The 21,127-nt window shown below is 55.3% G+C and overlaps 2 protein-coding genes and 1 pseudogene across 6 annotated transcripts in view; 2 read left to right on the top strand and 1 right to left on the bottom strand.

Moving 5' to 3' along the window:
- The window catches only part of LOC141567441 (translationally-controlled tumor protein-like), a 29,078-nt pseudogene extending 23,899 nt beyond the window's left edge, over nucleotides 1-5,179 (bottom strand). Inside the window, exons 1-2 of the transcript XR_016022001.1 lie at nucleotides 4,596-5,179; nucleotides 4,101-4,283 (exon numbers count right to left, since the gene is read on the bottom strand). The product of XR_016022001.1 is annotated as a translationally-controlled tumor protein-like (transcript). The remainder of the gene's footprint in view (nucleotides 1-4,100; nucleotides 4,284-4,595) is intronic.
- Nucleotides 854-3,643, top strand: LOC148757555 (uncharacterized). Its single transcript, XM_088800743.1, has 4 exons — nucleotides 854-1,972; nucleotides 3,086-3,145; nucleotides 3,379-3,457; nucleotides 3,574-3,643. The coding sequence occupies exons 1-4, from the start codon at nucleotides 1,069-1,071 to the stop codon at nucleotides 3,641-3,643; spliced, it is 1,113 nt and encodes a 370-aa protein (XP_088656869.1). The 5' UTR covers nucleotides 854-1,068.
- On the top strand, nucleotides 3,376-19,345 carry LOC109435701 (hormone-sensitive lipase). Of its 4 annotated transcripts, none has more exons than XM_019713748.3 (10): nucleotides 3,376-3,457; nucleotides 10,678-11,213; nucleotides 13,305-13,395; nucleotides 13,511-13,656; nucleotides 13,865-14,050; nucleotides 14,262-14,556; nucleotides 15,324-15,551; nucleotides 15,778-15,951; nucleotides 17,968-18,389; nucleotides 18,735-19,345. In XM_019713748.3, the coding sequence occupies exons 2-10, from the start codon at nucleotides 10,689-10,691 to the stop codon at nucleotides 18,954-18,956; spliced, it is 2,289 nt and encodes a 762-aa protein (XP_019569307.1). In that variant the 5' UTR covers nucleotides 3,376-3,457; nucleotides 10,678-10,688; the 3' UTR covers nucleotides 18,957-19,345. The 4 variants fall into 4 exon arrangements, with proteins under 4 accessions (XP_019569307.1, XP_019569303.1, XP_019569305.1 ...); XM_019713744.3 differs by lacking the exon at nucleotides 3,376-3,457 and adding an exon at nucleotides 3,506-3,912; XM_019713746.3 differs by lacking the exon at nucleotides 3,376-3,457 and adding an exon at nucleotides 4,129-4,344.
- The last annotated feature ends 1,782 nt before the right edge of the window (nucleotides 19,346-21,127 follow it).

Below are 21,127 nucleotides of genomic sequence, written 5' to 3' on the forward strand. Positions count from 1 at the left end.
TTTACCCTGTTCACTCCAAACTCAACCCAGATTCTATATCTACACACACTTCTTCTCCTCCTCCTCCTCCTCCTCCTCCTCCTCCTCCTCCTCCTCCTCCTCCTCCTCCTCCTCCTCCTCCTCTTCCTCCTCCTCCTGCTCATTTTTCTTCTTCTTCTCCTTCTCTCTCTCTCTCTCCCCACTGCCCAACTTTTTATTCTTTTCCTCTTTCAACAAACCTTTCTGAGGTAAGTGCTAAGTAGGGCAAAATAAGCAGGTACAGAAAAGAATCAGACATGGTCATATTAAAGATAATATAAGTTTAAAAAAAAAAAACGGGCACAGTTTCCCAGCATGTAGAATGCCTTTAGGATTTATGATTGTTATTATCACTGTCGTCAGTAAGGCTCATTGTACTCTGTGAGTTTCCAAACTAGTACAGAAGACATATGCAGAACCATAGGTTCAGGGCTAGGGAGATGGGGTGGAAGATCCCAAATGCCACTGAAAAGGGCTTCAAGCTGTAAAGTTGAGAGGACATCGTTTTTTCAACATGGGAGTGAAATTATAAAGCAATAGGAAACTAAACTGGCAACCATTTAAAAGACTCAAAAAAGAGGAAAAGATTATTACAATAGTATAGAGACTGCCTCCCCCTCTGATCCTTTCCTTAAACATCAGAAGGGGGAGGAAAACAAGGAACACTCATCCAGAATCTGCTTTCTGTCATCCCAGATGAAACAGGACTAAGTTGGGATGCTGCCTTATGAGAAAAGACATTTTAACTAAGTGGTGAGTGGGGTGGGGCCCTATTTATGACACAAGAGGGCAAGCCCCTCCCCTGTGGTAGGAGAGTGCTGGGCACACAGCCTCCCCCTGTTTCTAATCCATCCTCCCACAACAGGAGGCACAGAAGAGCCTCACTTGGCACAGGAGTGGGGTCCAACAGTGGTCGGCCCACTTGCCAATTGCCTTAAAAAGTAAGACCAGGAATCCAGGATGAAGGAGTAGAACCCAAAGGGAGCTGCCATCATGAGGAATCAATGAGAGATCTGTGACAAAGGAAACCTAGCTAGGAGGGCCGGAAGGATGAAGCCTGGGAGATCAACATCTCTCATGAGGGAAATATCAACAGTGGTGCCAGATTCTAAGTCAGTATCTAGGCCTGACTGGGAACTTGAGCCACACCAGACACCTATCACCCAGCCAGAGCCTGGCCCAGAAAAGACACCCACAGCACAGCCAGCATCGAAGGCTCAGCAGAGACCCAGTACTCAGCAGGAGTCTGCTTCCCAGCAAAGACCCCTCCCTCAGCAAGAGCCCCTTGCCCCAAATGAAGCTGAATCCCAGCAGGAACCTAGAGCCCAACTAAAATCTGCTTCACAGCAGGAACGTCTTGCTCCACAGGAGCCTGCACCACAACAATCTCCTCCCTTTGCTCAACAGAAAGCTGCATCACAACAGGGACCTGGGTCAGGAAAAGGGTCTGGAATTCAACAGGAGCCAGAAATGGGAGAGGGACGCATAGAGCCACCTCTAGCTCAACAAGAAGTTGGATCAACACCTCTGGACCAGACTGAAGCTGGGTACCAAGAGAATCCAGGACAGTCAGAGCCTATAGCCCAACAAACAGCTCCAGCCAAATCCCAGCAGAGATCTTTGATTGAGTGGGAGTTTCTATCAAAACTGCACGAACTATCCATACAGCAACAGGCTTCAGAGTGGAAGACATTTCTTGAGTGGGTCACAGATTTAGACTCAGAATCAGATTCAGGGTGTCCGTTTGAGAATGACTCACCAGCCATGAGCGGTGGAACAGTGGCCCAGGGCATGAAACTGGCCTTCAAGGGGAAGCCTGATTATGAAGTGAAGTCAGAATGTGCTGGGACATCAGCCCACGAGAAGAAAACCAGCAGCCAGAATCACAGACGCTACCAGGACACAGGTGAGCTGAGCCTGGAGGAATGGGGTCGAGAAGTACTAAGAGCTGCCAGTATGTCAGGTGTCAGGTTAGCTCAGGTTACCTCAACAGCAAGACAAAGATCAAAAAGCCCCGTTTGATAGATGAGGAAGCCCAAGCAATGAGACAGAAATAAAGGATCTGGTATAAGGGGGCAGTAGGGAGAGGCCTCGCCCAAAGCTAGGGTCGGACTTCTTCCCAGGCACCAGGATGCCTCCCTATGAAGGATTTTGGGGAACTCGAAGCGAGAAAGGTTTCTGGACTAGGGGCCAAGATCAGAAGGGAAGTCATCCTCCTGCCAGTATTCATCCATCTGTCCCCAAACCCACTGAGCCCAGTTCTGGGACAGACACTGCCCTAGGCACCAGAGACACAGGCTAAATGTGGCCCTTACCCTCAGGGAGTTTCCATCCTGACTAGGCCAAATTCAGGCCTTAGAGATCCTTGAACTCTCCAGACAGGCCCTCAGCGCAGGACACTTGCTGCCCAGACAGGATGTCCAGGGGAACCCCCAGTCAAGCCAGGCCTGAGGGCCTTGGGGGTTGCGTTCTCATGAAGAGGGGACCTGGGAGAGGGGCCATGGGTTCCGCCAAAGTCCCAGGCAAGGTTGGGGCTGAAGGATGGGAGAGCCGAAGGGAGAGGGAGGCAAGGATGATGGTTGCCAGCACTCCCTCCCCTCTTCTGAAGCAGGCAGTGGTGCCCCGGGGTGCAGGCCCCAGTTCCCATTCTTCTCCTTTAGGCTCCAAAGTTCTGCCAGGCAGAAGTGGGCAGCAAGGTTTCCCCCTGGAATGAAGGGTTACTTGTTGCAGTAGCCCAAGGCGGAAAAAACATGCAGCCCCACTCCGGAACCTAAGAACACTGTAAGGCCACTTAGTCTGAGGGCCGACGATGGTGGTCCCAGCCCAGAGGCATGACTCGTCTCTCTCTAGTCTGAAGAGATGAGGGTAATTGGTGAGATGGTTCCACGTCTTTTTCCAGCGCTGAGGGTTAAGAGTTGTTTCTCTAGGCTTCCAGAACCCGGTCTCAGGAGACACCCTCTTCACACCGCGGAGGCGAACACGCCGCCTCTCCTCGAGCGCCCGGGAGGCAGTGGCTGTGTGCGCATGCGCGAGCCTCGAGCCTCTTCTGTTTCCCGCCTTTTCCCAGGTGCTCGCCGCCTCCTCCACCGCGGTTCCTCCCTACGGGTGGGCCCGCGGCTTAAGGCTAGTGCGCAGGTACCGAGCATGCTCCTTGCCCCTCCCCCATTCTCGTGAGAAGGAAAGGGAAGAAAAAAGGACCGCGAGAAAGAGAACTAAGATAACAGAACTAGGAGGCAGGGGTCGGGGAGAAGGCGGGGCTTCCTCCTCTGACAGCTCGCAGGCAGAGCCACGCCTCCAGCTCTGGCGCCCCGCCCCGGTTTTGAATTGCCCGAGGACCTGGCCCCGCCCCCCCGCCCCCAGGCAGTGGTTCAGTGGTGCCCGGTTCTCCCCCTCCAGCGGGCTCGCTGGGTCGCATTCTAGGGGATCCCTACGTGGGAAGGTGAGTGGGAAGGCGAGGCTGAAAACCTACATGTGATAATAGCGAGGCTTCCCTGCTAGGGTGACCGCCGTGAGATTCCCTAGTCCTGCCTGAAGGACGCTTTTCGCCGCCTCCAGGGCGGCATTTTTGGTCGCGGGTCCTTTAAAGCGTATGAGGGGGCGGGGCCAGGCCTTAGCAGTGGAGTGAGGTACGAATTGCTTAGGGGGCGGGACCCAAAGAGGAGCAAGCACAGGATTGGGTGGTATAGGGGCCCGGCGGTGGTGTGTAACCAGAATTGGCCACCGGGGCGGGGCCTGGCGGCTGGAATAGGTCCTCGCGCGGGGACCTAGGAGAATTAATGGAGTCAGCCGGGGGAGAGGGGCCCGCCGGGGCCACTGGGGCCCCGGCCTCGAAGAAGAATAAAAAGGTGTCCAAGAGCCGTAGCCGCCGGCAGTGGCGAAAAGTCAAGACCAAAGGTGAGCGCACGGGGGTCGACAACAGCCTGGAAGGAACCTTGGACATCCCGCGGGGAACTGGGGACTGAGTGGACTGACCCATCTCCACGAGAAGTAGGGGAGTCCGTGGACTGGCCTATTGCCGCTCTGCAAGGGGAGTGCGGGGATGATCCATTGTGAGAAGGGGATGATGTGAGAGCGGAATATACCCCCAGCATAGAAACTGTCCGACGCCCCACTACTGCCTTGGGTGGAGAGTCCAAAATGCGTGTCTCCTGGATCAGGGTTCCCGCTCTGGCTCTGTACTCGCTGCGTGACTGTAGGCAACTCGTGTCCTCGGTGTTTCCCACCTGGGAAATGGTTCCAGCTCCGATTATCAGGTCTCTGGCATTCTTGAGAGGATGATAAGGAAGAGGTTTATTATAAGCTGTTGCCGAAAGAGGAAGTTTAGGGGTGAGTCACGGTAATGTGGGAAGAAGGGGTACCCCAGAATGGGCAATGTCAGTGGGCCAATACAGCTCAAAACAGACCTGTTCCCATCCTTCATTCAGTCCGTTCTTCCATTCTTTTCAGTCCACCTGCTTCAGCCTGGCTCCCCTGGGGCCTAACTTCCTGACCCCCACTCTTTCTAGGACTAGGGGTTCCTGAGTTGGCTTCCAAGTGCCACACTCTCCCTCAAGAGAAGAAGGAAGGGCTGTCCTCACCTGGATTCCGTAGAGTGTCTCATTATTTACATATCTAAGCAGGCTAGAAGAAGACTGACAGACCAGTGGAGGTGCTTCAAGCCTCAAGGAGAGGCTCACTGTGTTTTGAATATTTGTCGATCCAAGTGAGGACCTGTGGGAAGATCCTATGCAGAAAAGAAACTGACATAGTTCCTGGGCCCCAGGGACCCCAAACTCATTGTTCTCCTTGCCGTACGCTGCATTGTTCATCCCTGCCAAGAATAGATCTGGATTTGGCTCCAGACACACTCACAGGCTCAAACAAACTCAGACTCTTGCCCTAGGGCATTCACTGTCACACAGCAAGACAGCCTCATAAGGACAGAGTGCCCAGAGGCAGTACAGACCATAGTTAAGTACATGGGCATAGGAGACCTCGTTCCTCAGGCTGTGACCTGTGGTACACTGGGCAATAGGCTCTCTCCTTCCCTGCCTCAACTGGCTGTTGTGAGGTTTGAATGAATGTAGTGTGTTTGGCACCAGCACACAGGAAGCCCTCAGGAGGGGAGGTTACCCACCCCCCACTAGATAGCGAGCTCCCTAAGAACAGGGCTGTGTCTGCCTTCTTTACTCCGCACTTCCAGAGCCTGGTATGCCAGGCACATAGGCACTTAGATATTTATTGAATTAATAAGTGAAAGAATGCGTGGGCTGTAACACAGGGATAATAATTATCGTGCTGTGCTTAGGGTTGTCATGAGAAGTCAGAATCCTCTTGGGCAGGGCTCCCTGCACATGGCTGAGCCAGTCCTCACAAATCCGTGGGCCCACCTACTGAAAAAGGCTCATTCTCCAAAGCTGTGAGATTCGCCTGTCATTTCCTGAGGTCCTGCCCTGGTGCCAGGCCTCAGTTGAGTGAATCAGACCTCACCCCTGCCCCAAGGGCATCCAGGCTGGCTGGAACAGTCCTAGTCATCAGTTTGATCTTGCCAGTAACCTGATGACGCTAGTGTCATGATCACCTTATTTCCAAGATGATGACATGGAGGCCCTGAGGAAGCAAAGTCACCTGGGCTTCCTTACCTGGCCAGTGAGGACAGAGAGATGGTCGTCCCCAGCCTCCTGAGGTCAGGGAGTGTGTGAGCTCAAAACTGCTGTATGCCCAACCTTGATTCTGGACCCAGAAGGCTCCAGATGCACAGATTCGTTCAGCAGACATTCACTGTACACTCACTTGTGACAGTCCTGGGCTCTCAGTGGTGAGGACACACTCACATTTGAGCTGTGGACACAAACATTAATCAAATAATCCCACAAATCAGATATAATTATAAACTGTGATAAAAACAAGAGGGACATTCCTGAGAAAATATAAGAGGGAGGCTTCCCAAGGAGGTGACATTGGCGCCAAGGATAAGCGAGTGTTGACTGCTAGGCAAGAGGGGGCAGGGAGGACCGGAGGAACACAATGGGCAGAGACCTTGAGGCCTAAAGGAAGCAGCACATTACAGCTCAGAGGGAACTCAGGAAGGGAGGGGAGGAAGAGAGGAGGCTGGATGGGCAGGAGTCCCAGATGGTCCCTGGTTTGGGAGGCTGTGTCCGGGATTTGGGGCTTTATCCTGAGAGAAAGGGTGGGGGCGTTGAAGAGTTGAGAGTGTGTGACCAAATTTATGTTTTAGAAAGATCCCCTGGCTGCTATGTGAAGAGATTGAATGGGGCAAAATCAGAGACACATAAAAGGTTGTTATAATCATCCAGACGAGGGGACAGTGGGGGTGGGGAGGCTTCTAGGGGACAGAGTGAATAGGACTTCCTGATGGATTGGATGGTGTAGAAGGTGGCCAGGATGATGCCCTGGGTTCTGACTTGAGCAAATGGGGACAGATGCTTACACCACACACACACACACACACACACACACACACACACACACACACACACGGAAACCATGATATGCACAAATATACATCCATACTCATATAAACACATACCCACACAATCTCATAGTCCGAGACAAATAGAGACTCAGATACACTCACAGGCTGAGAAACACAAACGGGCCGTGACACATGCATACAAACATACCTTCAGACATACCAAGAAACAGAAAAACGCACAGGGGGAGAAAAAAAGGTCGATACACCTGCTCACAAACAGGCCAGAACCAACACTGGCCATGACCCATACCTACGTACATACATATGTGCATGTAAGCCTCCACATTCATGCCTGACCACCCAGAAAGCACACAACTGAGACATGACAGAGAAGGAGCAACACTTAGATACATACAGAAACAAGCAATGCCACCCTTGCTGGCTCTGTAACCCATGTCACCATGACAGGATGGCATGTCACCTCTCCGCATCTCAGTTTTCTCATCTTCCAAAAGGGGTGATAATGGTCCCTACCTCGTGTGTTATGGGGAGGATGAAATGAGTTACTTCGCGTAAAGCACATAAAGAGAACAGTGCCTGACACACAGCAGTCGTTAGAGCAGTATTTGCTTTTTCTCAGGGAATACACTCACTGGGAGGGCTACACTCACTGGCCCCCCTCCTACATCTGCGCCCAGGCCTCTCCCCTCAGAAGCCCTTGCCCCTCCGAGGCCCCACACCTGGCCCTTCCTCCATCCTCCCCCCATCTTCCTCCCCATTGCCCTGCTTAGTCCCCAGGGGCCAAAATCCAGGCCGGGTTCAGCTGCACAGTGGCTTTTTAGGGCAAAGAGCTGGTGCCCAGGCAGTAGGACCCCTCTGCTCTACCTCTGCTCCAGTTCTCGCCCATGGCCCTGGTGGGCCTGCTCCTGCCCCAGTGACCTCTGCCTGGGATTCTTGGCAAGTTTCTGGCAATCTCAAACATCCCTTCCTGCCAGTTCCACCCGGCCTAGCCCCAAGGGAGCAGCCCAGACCAGGGCAAAGAGCAGGGCCCTGGAGTCATGAGGGCATGGGATCCAGCCTCTTCCCCACCGCTTTGTGCAAGTTACTTGTTCTGTTCAGGTCTCCTCCATTCTCTTCTTCTCAGTTTTCTGTAAGAGCCCTACCGCATAGACAGGAAGTAAATAATAGTGGCTTTATAAAGTGGGAAACCACAGCCTATTATGCAGTAAATACCACACACTGGCCATGCACCAGGCACAGGAATAAAGCATATAAAGTCCCTGCCCTCAGGGAGCCTATAACCTAGTGAGGGAGACAGCGCAAACACACAGTCAGTTGTGTAGTGTGTTAGAGGGCGATGTGTGCCACAGAAAAAATGACCCAGTACACATCTCGGGGAGGCCACGGGAGAACCACCAAGCACACAGCTGCAGAAAAGGTCACCCAGGGCACCACTTACAAAGTGCAGTTCCTACCCTCTGTGGGCAGGAGGGCCAAGTGCAGTTTACAGATGAGGAAACCAGGCTCATCCAGAATCACCTGGCAAGTAGCTTGGGCCAGTGTTCTGTTGTCACAGCCACCAAGCTTCGAGCTGCCTCCAGGGGCCTCTTTCCATCTATTTGCCTGCCCTGCGGAGGGGTGGTCCTCTCCCAAGCTCCCATCCATCCCTTTCTCCCTCCATTCTGACTCTTCGTGCTTTCCTTCCTCCTTCAAATATTTGCTGAGCACCTACTGTGTGCTAGGCCCCATGATGGGACGTGGGGACACCTCTGCCCTTGTGAGGATGGCATTTAAGGGGGGAGAGACAGGAGCATTCACCTCTGTCCAAGTAAATGACACTGAGGCCTCATTTGCATTGGCCCCTCCCAGGGCCCTATACCTAATTTTGTACTGGTGATTTTATAATCGTTTGTCTAAAGAGCCCCATCTCCACCCGTATCAGCTCAGTGAAGCCAGGTTCTCCCCCTGAGGGGAGACAAACAACAAACATGTAAAGAAGCAAATGTGTACTTGCAAATGTGTAAAATTCTAGGAAAAACGATTTAAGTACGATGGCAGAAAAGAGTGCTGGGGGGGCATGCCTCCCATGGGGAGGAGGACTTAGGGAATGCCTCTTCCAGGAGGCATTTCACACTCTAAGGCCTGCAGTGTGAAAAAGAGCTGGCTAGGCTCGTGGATTAACCTGAATGAAGTGTCTCTTGGAGCCTCGCTTTCCTGTGTGAGGTGGGGAGGACAGTCCCCACCTCAGAAGTGGCAGGTACAGGGTGCCTGGTGTGGGAACACCACACAGTAGGACCTGCGACTCAGGCCCCAGCTGAGCTTGGCACTGCCCTTAATCTGCTTTTGTCCTCTCAGGAGGGACAGGCAGGGCTGGCTACCCTCTCTCTCCCCCTAACAGCTGGGGACGGCTGTGCCAGGGCCAGCCTGAGGGGCGGGAGCTGAGATCACGGGGCCTTTGCTCCCTGAGTCCACCCTGGAGAGGGAGGGCAGCCTGGCTGGGTGAGAGGGCACAGTTTTTTCAGGTCAGGCTGAGATGCCTGGGTCCAAAGGAGGCTGGGAGCCATGGGCTCTTTGGTCTGAAGGAGGAGGGGGCTGGGGATTCCTGAATTCTCAGTAAGAGAAGCCTAGGACAGGGACTCCCAGTTGAACTGGGGCTGGGAGCAAGCAGGGGGGCAGGAAGTTGAGCTCCTGCTCTATTTACAGCACGTGGTTCTCACTGTCCCTTGTGGTGGGAGGTGCAGCGGTGGCCACACCCTGGGCAGGCTGGGCCCCTCCCCCGGTTTATCGCCCCAGGCATGAGCCACAGTCCTCCAGTCCAGAAGTCCCAGCCTGGGGGAAGCTCCGAAGAAGCCTGGAGGAGTAAGTGCATGGCTAGCTGGGAGACAGGAGCGGCCGCTGCCAATCCCCAGGGCCTGGAAGGGAAAGGAGACACCTGGAGGGGGCTGGGGGGAGGCTCTCCACTCAGGAGCCAGGCAAGGTGCTGGGTGGGCTGCAGGAAGGAAGAGTCTGGAGCAGAGGGCAGCATCCCCATCAAGGGGGACCCTCAAGTGTGGGCAGTCAGGCCTAGTCCAGGGTAAGTCTTTGAGGGCCAGAGCCAGAGGCCCAGCCTCCAGAGCCCCAGGAGGGAGACACAGCTCTGGACCCAGAGATCTGGGTTTGAATTCTGTTCTGCCACTTTCAATGCAACCTTCAGCTCCTTACTTAGATACCTCTTAGCCTCAGTCTCCTCTCCTGTAAAATGGGATGCTATTCCTAATATCTGAGCTGTGAAGTGAAGCAGTCTGGGTCTCAAGGAGCGAGGACAAATGAGCAAATACACAGAAAGCTCTTAGTACAGGGTCTGGCACAGAGGGAGCTCAACATCCTTGACAGTGATGAGTACGAGCACTGCCGTTCCAGGTGCGGGCCGGGCTGGCCCACGCAATCTAAGCCACGTGGACAGGTTCAAAGGCCAGGTGGTCCAGGTGGGGGAGGAGTGCAGCCAAGTTTTGGGACCCCGCAGAGGAACAGAGAGGAAGCTGAAGTGTGGAGGAGGGGGTTCCACAGCCAGACTTGAGGGACAAGGAAGGGCCAAGAGTGACTCCAGTTTTAAGTAAGGCTAGAATGATGGACTCCTGGGTTCAGAAAGAGAATTGGGCTTGGGACCAGTGTCCTGGGACACCACCAAGTAGATGGGAATGGGTGGGCTGAGGGCTGAATTCTCCCAAATATTGGTCGAGGGGAAGGGCCTGTGGGTGACACCTGAGGCCTGAAAAGGATGGGGGGTGGGGGCCTGAACTCCTGGGGCCTGAGAGAGGGTACCAACTGGGGTCCAGATTTTCCAGAACCTAGAAGGAGTCCTGGGCCCAAGAGAGTAAATGGAGACAGATGCCTGAACTCTTGGGTCCCTGAAAGACAGAAAGGGGTAGGAAGACTTCTGGGTATAGGAGAGAGCCGGGACTCCTGGAGCCTGAAGAGGGGGGTCTGGGTACCTGGACTCCTGGGTCTAAGGAAGGATGGGCTGAGGGATTAAACTCCTAGCTCCTGAGAAGTCAGAAAGGGTCTTTGTACCTGGGCTCATGGGTCCCAAGAAAGGAAGAGGATGGGGACCCTAGACTCCAACGTTGGGTCTGAAGGAGGAAGCTGAGTTCTGACTCCTGGGTCTGAGGGAGGAGGGGATAGAGCCTGGACTTCTGGAGCCCAGGGCTCCAAGTGAGCAAAGGGTGATCGAGCCCTATCTGATAAGCCTCTCCACCTGCCTACAGCTTCGCGGCTCATGCACAGCATGGACCTACGCACAATGACACAGTCACTGGTGACTCTGGCAGAGGACAATATGGCCTTCTTCTTGAGCCAAGGCCCTGGGGAGACAGCACGGCGGCTGTCGAGCGTCTTTGCGGGAGTTCGGGAGCAGGCTCTGGGGCTGGAGCCCACCCTGGGCCACCTGCTGGGCGTGGCACACTTATTTGACCTGGACGCGGAGACGCCAGCCAACGGGTATCGCAGCCTGGTGCACACGGCCCGCTGCTGCCTGGGGCACCTGCTGCACAAGTCGCGCTATGTGGCCTCCAATCGCCGCAGCATCTTCTTCCGCGCCAGCCACAACCTGGCGGAACTGGAGGCCTACCTGGCTGCCCTCACGCAGCTCCGCGCTCTGGCCTACTACGCCCAGCGCCTGCTGGCCACCAACCAGCCCGGGTCACTCTTCTTCGACGGTGATGAGGGACTCACCACCGATTTCCTGCGCGAGTACATCACTCTGCACAAGGGCTGCTTCTACGGCCGCTGCCTGGGCTTCCAGGTGAGCCCCCACCCTCTACTTCTGGGCCCAGGTAAAGGCACCAGGTAGCCCCTAACCTGGCCCAGTATTATAGTAGAATAACCACCAGGGTCATGATTCAGAACACTGCAGATACAGAAAGGAGAAACTGTCTGGGGCTCAGACAGAGCTGCACAGGGACCGCAAACATGTGTCCCCCAGGCTGAATCCACTATGTAGCAAGAAATCTTTAACTCGCATAGCTTTTAGCGCCAGGCACCCACTGCTGTCTATCCCGTACATTTAGGAGAGCTATTCACTCCTTCATGTGACCTGTCTGGCCCTGAAATCATTGGAGTTTGCGACTCCCCGTAGGAGGGTAGCCAGTATTGTTCTCAAAGGCCTATTTGTAAGAGCACACCCCGTTAGTGATCCCCACTGCAGGCCTAGGAAAGAGGGTGCAAACCCCATTTTACAGAAGTTCAAGAAGCTCAATTGGACCCAGGTCTGTCTGGGCTTTTTGACTCACCTAAAGAGCTGTAGAATCAGGATTTTCAGGCTGGGGGAAAGGCCAAGGAGTATATCCGAGTTGGTGATAGTGAAGGAAACCTAGCCGAGACCCCTATCTTCTTTGAACTGGGACCCTGACCCCTGCCCACTGCAAGCCTTCTACCCTCTGCCCCCCCAAACCACCCTCAGGGAGATACAACCCATCTCAGCACTGAGAGGGAGGCAGCCCAGAGGCCTTCAGATTCATAGGAAAAGTAGTTTGGTGACTCAGAATGGGGGGGGGCGCAGGGGGACACCAGGCTCAGAGCAGAGGCCCAATTGCCACTATCTGGGGTCAGTGCTGGGGACTGGGGGACCCACATCAGGGAACCCCAGCAGGAGTATCTGGAGCTATGTGGCCCTGTAGTCCTTCAGACCCTCTCAGGGCCGCCCCCCCACCTCAGTGTCAGCTGAGTGGCAGTCTCTCAGCCTCCAGCTCACCCCACCTTTCTGTTTCCCTGTGGGACAGCCTGTCCTCATCAACCCAGCCTGGGTGTTTCTGGGAACTTCCTCTCACCTAAGCTGAACCCACAAATATTGATCAGCCCAGCTGGGCCAGCCAGCTCCTCCCTGTGTCCCAGCTATGACCTTGGCGTCATGGGAGAGAGATCCTACAGCCCCCCGAGCCAGCATCCAGCCACAATGGCCAGGCACCCCTGTGCTCTCTGCTCTCTGGGTCCCCAGCCAGCCATGCCTGACAGCTAGTTTGAAGGCCCAGCTGCGCTGTGTTACAGGACAGCTCTCCCCCCCCCCCCCCCCCCCGTAAAATGTCAGCCCCAGAAGGGCAAAGGCGTCACCTGTCTGGGTTTTGCTCAGCGCCTGCTCCAGCCCAGTGCCTAGTGAGCAGTAGGACCTAGGCCAGTATTTGCCAAATGAACAAGAACGCTGTTGGCCGTGTGCCCAGCCTGCTGTGGTGTGTTTTTTAAATCTGATCTTGTCTCCCCATTCTTTCCTGAGCTGTCTGGCTCCTCTCTCAGATGCTGTCTCCCCCTTTGGCTGTCTTTCTGCCTCAAAATCTCTGGCCCTGTCTCTGACCATTTCCCATCTGCCTTCCTGCTGCCCCATAACTGGTCCCCACTGCCGCCCTCGCTGACTTTCAGGAAATCCCTGTGTCATCTTACTCCCAGCTTACAACCCTCCAGTGGCTCCACCCCACATTGGGAATAAATCTAAATTCCTCAGGCCTATGTAAGCCCCCTTTGCATCTCTGAGCTCATCCCCGGTCACTCTCCCCCGGCTCACTCTGCTCCAGCCACACTGGCACCAGCTTTCCTTATCCACCCAAGCATAGTCCGCCTCAAAGCCTTTGCACTTTCTGTGCCCTTGGCAAGAACAGCCTCGCTCCATTCAGGTCCCTCCTCAAGTCCCCTCCTGGAAACTGTCTAAGTAGCCTGACCCCTAGTCTTCACTCTATGTCCCCTCCACCTATTGTGTTTTCAAAATTAGTTATTACTTGACATTATATGGTATATGCCTAGAGCAGTGCCTGGAACACAGTAGGAATCCACTAAATATTTGCTGAATGACAGTTTCTGCCCCCCGCCCCTCTTCTGGGTGGCGGGTAACCGCTGCATCTCTCCACAGTTCACACCCGCCATCAGGCCATTCCTGCAGACCCTCTCCATCGGGCTGGTATCCTTCGGGGAGCACTACAAACGCAACGAAACCGGCCTCAGTGAGTCCTGGCCAGCCGGGCCCTGTCCATACCACCCTCCCCTCTTGTCCCTCCTCTGCAACCCTGCCCCACCACCTGACCCACTCGGGCTCCCTGATACCCTCCCAACCCCCAGGTGTGGCCGCCAGCTCCCTCTTCACCAGCGGCCGCTTTGCGATCGATCCAGAGCTGCGTGGGGCCGAGTTTGAGCGTATCACTCAGAACCTGGACGTGCAGTTCTGGAAAGCCTTCTGGAATATCACCGAGATGGAGGTGCTGTCGGTGAGCATGAGGCCCGATGAGGGCCCCAACCTGTTACAAGATGGGGAAACTGAAGCCCAGAGACCCGTCCTAGGCGACATCAGGTCTCTTCAGGGCTCCAAGCCAAGGGATGGCACATAAGGGAAGAATTGGGGGGTCTGAAGGGAGTTGTGAGGGGGGCCCCTGTAAGCAGCCCTTCCCCAAGACCCCTTCTGTTCCCTCTCACCAGTCTCTAGCAAACATCGTATCGACCACTGTGAAGGTAAGCCGCCTGCTCAGTCTGCCGCCAGAGGCCTTTGAGATGCCGCTGATCACTGACCCCAAGCTCACAGTCACCATCTCACCCCCCTTGGCCCACACGGGCCCTGGGCCGGTCCTCGTCAGGCTCATCTCCTATGACCTGCGTGAAGGACAGGTAGGGCCCCTGCCTCAGCCAGGAGCAAGTACAGAGTGAGGGACATGGGCCCACCCCCAGCACCCACTCCCACCCAGACGCCTCCCTTCTCCACTTCCATCCTTCATTCCCTCCTATCTCTCTGAGAACATCCCTTTGGGGGGATGGAGGGTGGCCCACGTAGGCCCCCCATCCTCACCCACTTCTTTGCCTGCTCCTCCCTTCCCCCCAGGACAGTGAGGAGCTCAGCAGCCTGGTGAAGTCTGAGGGTCCGAGGAGCTTGGACCTGCGGCATCGGCCGCAGCAAGCACCCCGTTCACCGTCCCTCATCGTTCACATCCATGGTGGTGGCTTCGTGGCCCAGACCTCCAAGTCCCATGAGCCCTACCTCAAGACCTGGGCCCAGGAGCTGGGCGTCCCCATCCTCTCCATCGACTACTCACTGGCCCCCGAGGCCCCCTTCCCCCGGGCTCTGGAGGAGTGCTTCTACGCCTACTGCTGGGCCGTGAAGCACTGCACCCTCCTCGGTGAGCCCAGCCCTCACTGTTACCCACGCCCCCGCCTGCTTCAGCCCCCAGCCCTCACTGCAGGGGAGTGAGCCATCTCATGGCTCAACCCTCAGTCTTGCATCCCCTGCCTCCCCTTCCATCTCCTACCACCCAGCCCTCTGCCACCTGCTCACTCCATCTCTGCCTCAGCGGTCTCTCGCTTTTGCCCCACTGCTCACCCAACCTTCTATCAACCACTTCCTCCCTCCTGCTCCCCTACACTCCATTCTCCCACCTCCCTCAGGGGTCTCCTCTGACCTTGGTTTCCTCTTCCTGTTGCCCCACCCCCTGACATCTGCAGCCCATTTTTCCAGCTCCTCTGACTTCCCACTTCTGACATCTTGGGAGGCACAGAGCAGGGTGGGACTATGCCCCACGGCACAGGGCCCATGGCCCCTTGTCAGCCTGAAGCTGGCTTCCATCTCCTGGCCTAGGACGACCCTCCCTCCCTCTGTGTCCCCTCTTCCCCAACCCCCACCATCCTCCTTACTGCCATCCTCCAGCCTCCCAAGCTTCCCCAAAGCTTCCTGGTCTCCAGGCCTCTCCATGTCCTAAGTCAGCCTGGTCCTCTGATCACTGTCCTCCAAATGGGTCCAAATCCCTGCCTCAGTTTACTGGTGTCTAATCTTGCAGTTGACTAACCTTGGAGTTGGGGCCCCCACACCCCACCTCTGAGCACCTAGCACTCCTGGCCCAGAGCTTGACTTCCCCCCTGCCAGGTGTAACCAAGCTCCCCCTCCAACCAGGCTCAACGGGCGAGCGAATATGCCTCGCGGGAGACAGCGCAGGCGGGAACCTCTGCTTCACCGTCTCCCTTCGGGCAGCAGCCTATGGGGTGCGGGTGCCAGATGGCATCATGGCAGCCTACCCGGCCACGATGCTGCAGTCCACCGCCTCTCCCTCCCGCCTTCTGAGCCTCATGGACCCCCTGCTGCCCCTCAGCGTGCTCTGCAAGTGCGTCAGTGCCTATGCTGGTAAGGCCCACCCCCCCACAGCTGGGACTGGGGGGGTAGGATGTCTGGAACCTGCAGGGATGGGCTAGAGCCCAGTCTCCTGGGGCTGAGGAGAGGAATCTAATACTCCTACTGAAGCACTCAGTTATTCTTGGGTCCCTGGGCACAGATGTCTGAAGCTGTGGGTGTTGGTCACAGAAAGAGAAGGGACCAACTAGCCCCTCCCCCCACCACATACACTCTGCAGGTGGGGAGATAGAGGACCTCTCTGACTCCGACCAGAAGGCGCTGGGCGTGATGGGGCTGGTGCAGCGGGACACAGCTCTGCTCCTCCGGGACCTCCGCTTGAGTGCCTCCTCGTGGCTCAACTCCTTCCTGGAGCTGAGGCACAAGTCCCATCCGAAATCAGTGTCCATGGCAGGTGAGTGAGGCCTTCCAGGATGCCCAGGAGAGACAACCTGGCACACCACAAGTCCTGGGGCAGGAAAGGGGCCGTGCCCTGGGGCATTCAGAGAAGCAGAGATCAGCTTCCTGGTTCTGCCCCGTATCTATCCCTGGTCTCCATCACAAAGCCTGGATTTTCCGCCACAGTCCATATCCCGGAAGGTCAAGGACTTCTGGTCCCCCAGGTCATCTCAGTCCCAGGAACTGTAAGACTTAGCTTTCCAAACAGCCTTTCCCAGAAAGGCACCCTGGGAAATGACTCAGAAGGCCTGCCCATGTCCTGGTTTTCAGTCCCGAGAAGGCCACTGGAATCCCTTGGGCCCTCAGATGGGAGTTCAGCCCTCTAAGATTCTTTCCAGACTCTTAACAGAGGTACATAGGGATAATACCCCAACTCCAGGAGCAGACCTAGGAGGCTGGGGCAGGGATATCAATAGACTGGATGGACCTCAGGAAGTGGAGGAGCTTCCCAACCTTGGGTGGTGGGCAGGACTCTCAGGCAGCCAAAAATCACCTCCATCCAAGGATCCATGTTTTTCCACCATTTTTTAACATTTTAAAGATTTTAAAGCACAACCAACTCAACTTATTTTCTATCTCTAGCAAATCAACAGTATTTTGTGAGTAATTGGAACCACATGTTCAAAAGCAGATGCATATTCAGAAAATTATTCAGAAAGTTGTTCCAATTGGACGTGTTTTAAGTTTTTTAATTTTAGGATTCTCAAATAGATGCAAATAAATACACACAAAAACAAAAGGGATTTATTTGAATTTTAGGTAACTAGACCACTGAGTACTGGGATTTCCTTGTAGGCTAACGGTGACAGATAGCCCCCTACATAAACACTAGTTTAGCTCCCTATTGTACCAGGTACTTGCTGGTTGCTGGATGACGTGGGTAAGTAATAGTCTCTGTGAGCCTTGCTTTGCTCCTCTGTGAAATGGGTACACTAAGAGTACCTGCCTCATGAGGTTGTTGTAAGGACTGCATGCACCCATTTGTGCCAAGCACCCAGCATAATACCTGGCACACAGTAGGTGCTCTTAGAAAATGCCAGCACCCCTGACTGGCTGTGCCCTGTGACTCTTAACCAGCAGCTCTGTTCCATTGACCCCTGGGTCAAAGAGCACTTATACAGTTATTCTCATATCTTCTATTTTGCTTTCATGGATCTATAAAGACAAGTGAAGAACAACTGGTAAATATAGAGTCCTGGTCCTAGTGGTAAGCAGGGTGGGTCTGATAAAATTAATGGCGCTAAGGCCAAGGTGGGCACACCAGGTGGGCCAGAAGCACATCTGTAACATTATTTGGGTGCTTGCTTGCCTGGTCACTCAAAGGGAAGGGATAAAACTGACGAACACAAAGGACATTTGGGGAACAGATCTATGTGGCTACAACAGGTATGGGATCCCTAGAAATCTAATATGCCCCCAAGATTCTTTTTAGCTCCCTTTCAAGCCATATGGGCCTGTTTCCTACTCCACTTTAATCCATTCACACCCTCTGTGTCAAATGGCCATAAGTTGCTGGGCCTCACGCTGGGACAGGGTGCCAGGCCTGGTAATAAAATATTAATACTGATATATTAGGACCTCCCAGGAGGTAGCCGTACCTAATCCCATATCTTAAGCCACTGAGTCCTCCACACCTCCTATGAAGTAAGAACTATTTTTACCCTCTTTGTACAGATGAGGAAGCAGATTCCCAGAGGTAAAATGACTTGCTCTTAACCTTCCCAGTCACCACACACATACACACCCCTCCGTGGCCATGTGACTCCTTCCCCCTACACCTTAGAGTTGCTTCTGGGCACCTGGAGCTCCCCATCCCTCCCCAAGGAGGGTGTCTAGGGGACCACTCCAGGCCTCCACAGCCCTGCCTAGGATAGTTTCTCCTCCAGAGGACTCTGCCCTTCCCATGAGCTTCCCTGCCAGCCTCCCACGTGCCCAACCCAGCTGATCTTCCCTGACCCTCCTTCTGTCATAGAGCCAATGCGACGCAGCGTGTCTGAAGCAGCGCTGGCCCAGCCTGAGGACCCACGGGGCACAGACCCCCTCAAGAGCCTGACACTGCATGACCTGAACCTCAGGGGCAGCACCGAGACATCGAACACCTCCGAGCTGTCACTGTCAGCCGAGACACTTGGTCCCTCCACGCCCTCAGACGTCAACTTCTTACTCGGGCCTGAGGGTGCACAGGAGGAGGCTGAGGCCCGAGATGAGTTGAACAGCAAAAACAGAAGCCGCGGCATTAATGCCTCATTCCCTGAGGGCTTCCACCCCAGGCGCTCCAGCCAGGGCCCCACGCGGATGCCCCTGTACTCATCGCCCATCGCCAAGAACCCCTTCATGTCACCACTGCTGGCACCTGACAGCATGCTGCAGAGCCTGCCACCAGTGCACATCGTGGTGAGCACCAGATGGGGACGACACGGGTGGGGTGCAGGTGCACCTGGTGGTGGGAGTCGGTGGCCTGGCCTGAGAGGAGAGGTGTACCACCAGGAGGGAGTCAGGGCTGCCATTTTCTTTTGCAATTTTGTGGAGCTCCGTGGGGCCGGAAGAGTCAGGGAAAGGGAAAAGAGATGGTAGTTCTCTAGGGGAAAGGAAAAGCCTGCCAGAGGCCAGGGAGCCCCGTTAAACTCATTCTGCACCTCCCCATCATGTCTCCCTCCTCTGTCCGCGCTGTGTCCACGTGTTCCTCCCTTTCCTTGGCTCATCCGCCCTTTCCCCGTGCCCCACCCCACCGTCCTGCAGGCATGCGCGCTGGACCCAATACTGGACGACTCGGTCATGTTCGCGCGACGGCTACGCAACCTAGGCAAGCCCGTGACGTTGCGCGTGGTGGAGGACCTGCCGCATGGCTTCCTGAGCCTGGCATCGCTGTGCCAGGAGACGCGGCAGGCGGCGGCGCTGTGCGTGGAGCGCATCCGCCTGGTCCTCTCTCCGCCTGGGCCCGCCCCACCGAGGCCGGTCTGAGCTGCCCGGGGGAGCCGGGCTGCGTGGGGACGTGGGGGCTGTGGGGGACGACACTAAAGGCCTCTTGTTTCCATCAGCACCGGCCTCCGTGGTGAATGCGCCCGGGGAAGACGGTGGCTGCAAGGGGCTCCTAGGCCCCTCCAGTCCCTCGGTCCCCAGCCTCGGCCCGCGGGAGGGGGTGGGCTGTGCCTTATGTGGGGGGGGACGACGGAGGAGGAGGAAGGTGTGACTGGCCTGGGGGAGGGGGCTCACTCAAACCAGCCTCAGAGACCGCTGCACCTGCGCGCCTCCACTGCCTTCAACTACTGCTGCTGCAACCGCCGCTGGCGCGGGGCCTGGCCCTACCCCACGGTGGCTGGTTTTCGTTTGTAAATAAAAGTATTTAATTAGTTTCGCCTCTCGAAAGTTGGGGGATCGCCCACCAGGGGGCAGCATCGGACTCTGCTGCTGGGCACTGAGAAACCTGGGACTGGAGAATAAACGGCTGGGCGTTCAACTTCCAGGGCCTGAGGACTCCCCTATAACAGCCCTACATCCCCTGCAGATTTAATCCACGTGGGGCTCCAGGGAACTCTGGGTTCTCAGCTACTTCCCTTTACCAGCCCAATCCCAGCACCCACCAGAAGGAAACCCAAACCTAGAGAAGTAGACCAAAGCTAACAGGACACCAGAAACAAACTGGTCACCCAAAATTCTGGAAGCCCCAGCTCAGCTGTGACAGTCACTCAGTCCCTCAACCAAGACTCTGGCCTTGCCCTTTTGTAGGCCCTGGGTTTGGAGCAGAGATGGTTTCTATCCAGGGCCGGCCCTCAAGGGACTCAAGGAGGAGGGGGGGAAAGATGCAGACACAGGCTGTCACGAGCTCCATCTGTGGTAGTCAGGAAGGGCTTCACAGAGGAGGTGATCCAAGCTTGACCTTAACAGATGAGCACAAGTTTGCTAAGCAAAAGAAATATGCAAGGTTGTGAGAGCCAGTGGACAGTGATCAAGGCCTCTGGCCAGAAGGTTAGGTGCAAAGTAGGAATGGCCTGAGAGGCCAGGAGTGTGATTGGCCTATAACTGGAGGGCAGTGGGAGCCACAGAAGGGCTTGGAGCAGGAGAGGGACGGGGTCAGCTCGTGCACTGAAGAACCTCCTGGGACACTGAGAGGGCAAGACTGGAGCCCTGGAGGCAACAGAGGAGGCTGGAGGTGAAGACAAGGCCTGAGCAGGGGTAGAGGCCATGAGCATAGGGAGTAGGAGAGGTAGAGCAGACGCCAGAGCCATAACTGAGGTTGGATGAATAGGACTTACTGAGAGTGGAACAGAGGTGACAGGAGTGGACAGAGCAAGAAGAGTAGGATGTCACTCAGGTCTCGCCAGGGGAGTAAGTGAACAGTGAGGCTGTCTCTTTAGTAGAAGGAGGCTCAGGTGTGTGGGAGGGTTGCTAAGGGCTGTTTTGCACAGGGAAAGATCAGAAGGTCTTAGTGAGAATCCAGGGGGACATCCAGGAGGCAGAAGAATGGGTTGGGTGCTCACTTCTGACTGGAGCTGAGGGACTAGAACCTCTACAGGAAGACAGGGCAGGTGGGACAAGTAGAGGGCCAGGACACAGAGAGCCCCGAGGATAGTGGCCCCCAGTAAAGGGTGGGCAGTGAAAGGTGAACCCTCCAGGGAGCAACTGGAGAGGGAAGAAGCTGACCAGGAAAGAAGAAGATGTAAAGGAAAGGGACTGTCATATGGGAAGGAGTGGTCTGTGTCAGATGAGAACCCAAATGTTATCCTCAGGTCTCAGCAATGAATGAGTGGGTCCTCAGTGACCTTGTTCAAAACCACTGCAGGGCCATGGGAGGTGGGCAGCCAGATGAAGAGGGTTAAGAAGGAAATGGAAGATAAGGGACTGAACCAGTGGATGCACCACAAAACTTCACCTGTAAAAGGGATGAGAAATAATTCAAGGGAGCTTGATGCAGGCCGCATGCATGCGCACTGTGTGTGTGTGTGTGTGTGTGTGTGTGTGCGTGCGCTTAGAGATCATGAAACATGTTTTAATGCTGCCAGGGAAGGAGAGAAGGAAGATAGAGAAGCACAAGAAAGCAGTTTCCTGAAGAGGTGGGGAGAGGGGGACCTTTACTCAGGCCTTCATTCACCCAACAAGTGACTTCTAAGTCAGGGCCTATGATGGGAGAGGGA

The sequence above is a fragment of the Rhinolophus sinicus genome, chromosome 8, assembly GCF_057876585.1.
Source record: "Rhinolophus sinicus isolate RSI-liver-muscle chromosome 8, RSI-T2T, whole genome shotgun sequence".
Classification (NCBI taxonomy): Eukaryota; Metazoa; Chordata; class Mammalia; order Chiroptera; family Rhinolophidae; genus Rhinolophus; species Rhinolophus sinicus.

Bases quoted from the DNA above. Each gene is read 5' to 3' on its own strand.
- LOC148757555 (XM_088800743.1), top strand. From the start codon at position 1,069: ATGAAGCCTGGGAGATCAACATCTCTCATGAGGGAAATATCAACAGTG. The intron at 1,973-3,085 runs GTATGTCAGGTG...GCCTTTTCCCAG, and splicing joins AGAAGTACTAAGAGCTGCCA to GTGCTCGCCGCCTCCTCCAC. The intron at 3,146-3,378 runs GTGCGCAGGTAC...CCCCGCCCCCAG, and splicing joins GGGCCCGCGGCTTAAGGCTA to GCAGTGGTTCAGTGGTGCCC.
- LOC109435701 (XM_019713744.3), top strand. From the start codon at position 3,795: ATGGAGTCAGCCGGGGGAGAGGGGCCCGCCGGGGCCACTGGGGCCCCG. The intron at 13,396-13,510 runs GTGAGTCCTGGC...CCCAACCCCCAG, and splicing joins ACGCAACGAAACCGGCCTCA to GTGTGGCCGCCAGCTCCCTC. The intron at 15,952-17,967 runs GTGAGTGAGGCC...CTTCTGTCATAG, and splicing joins GAAATCAGTGTCCATGGCAG to AGCCAATGCGACGCAGCGTG.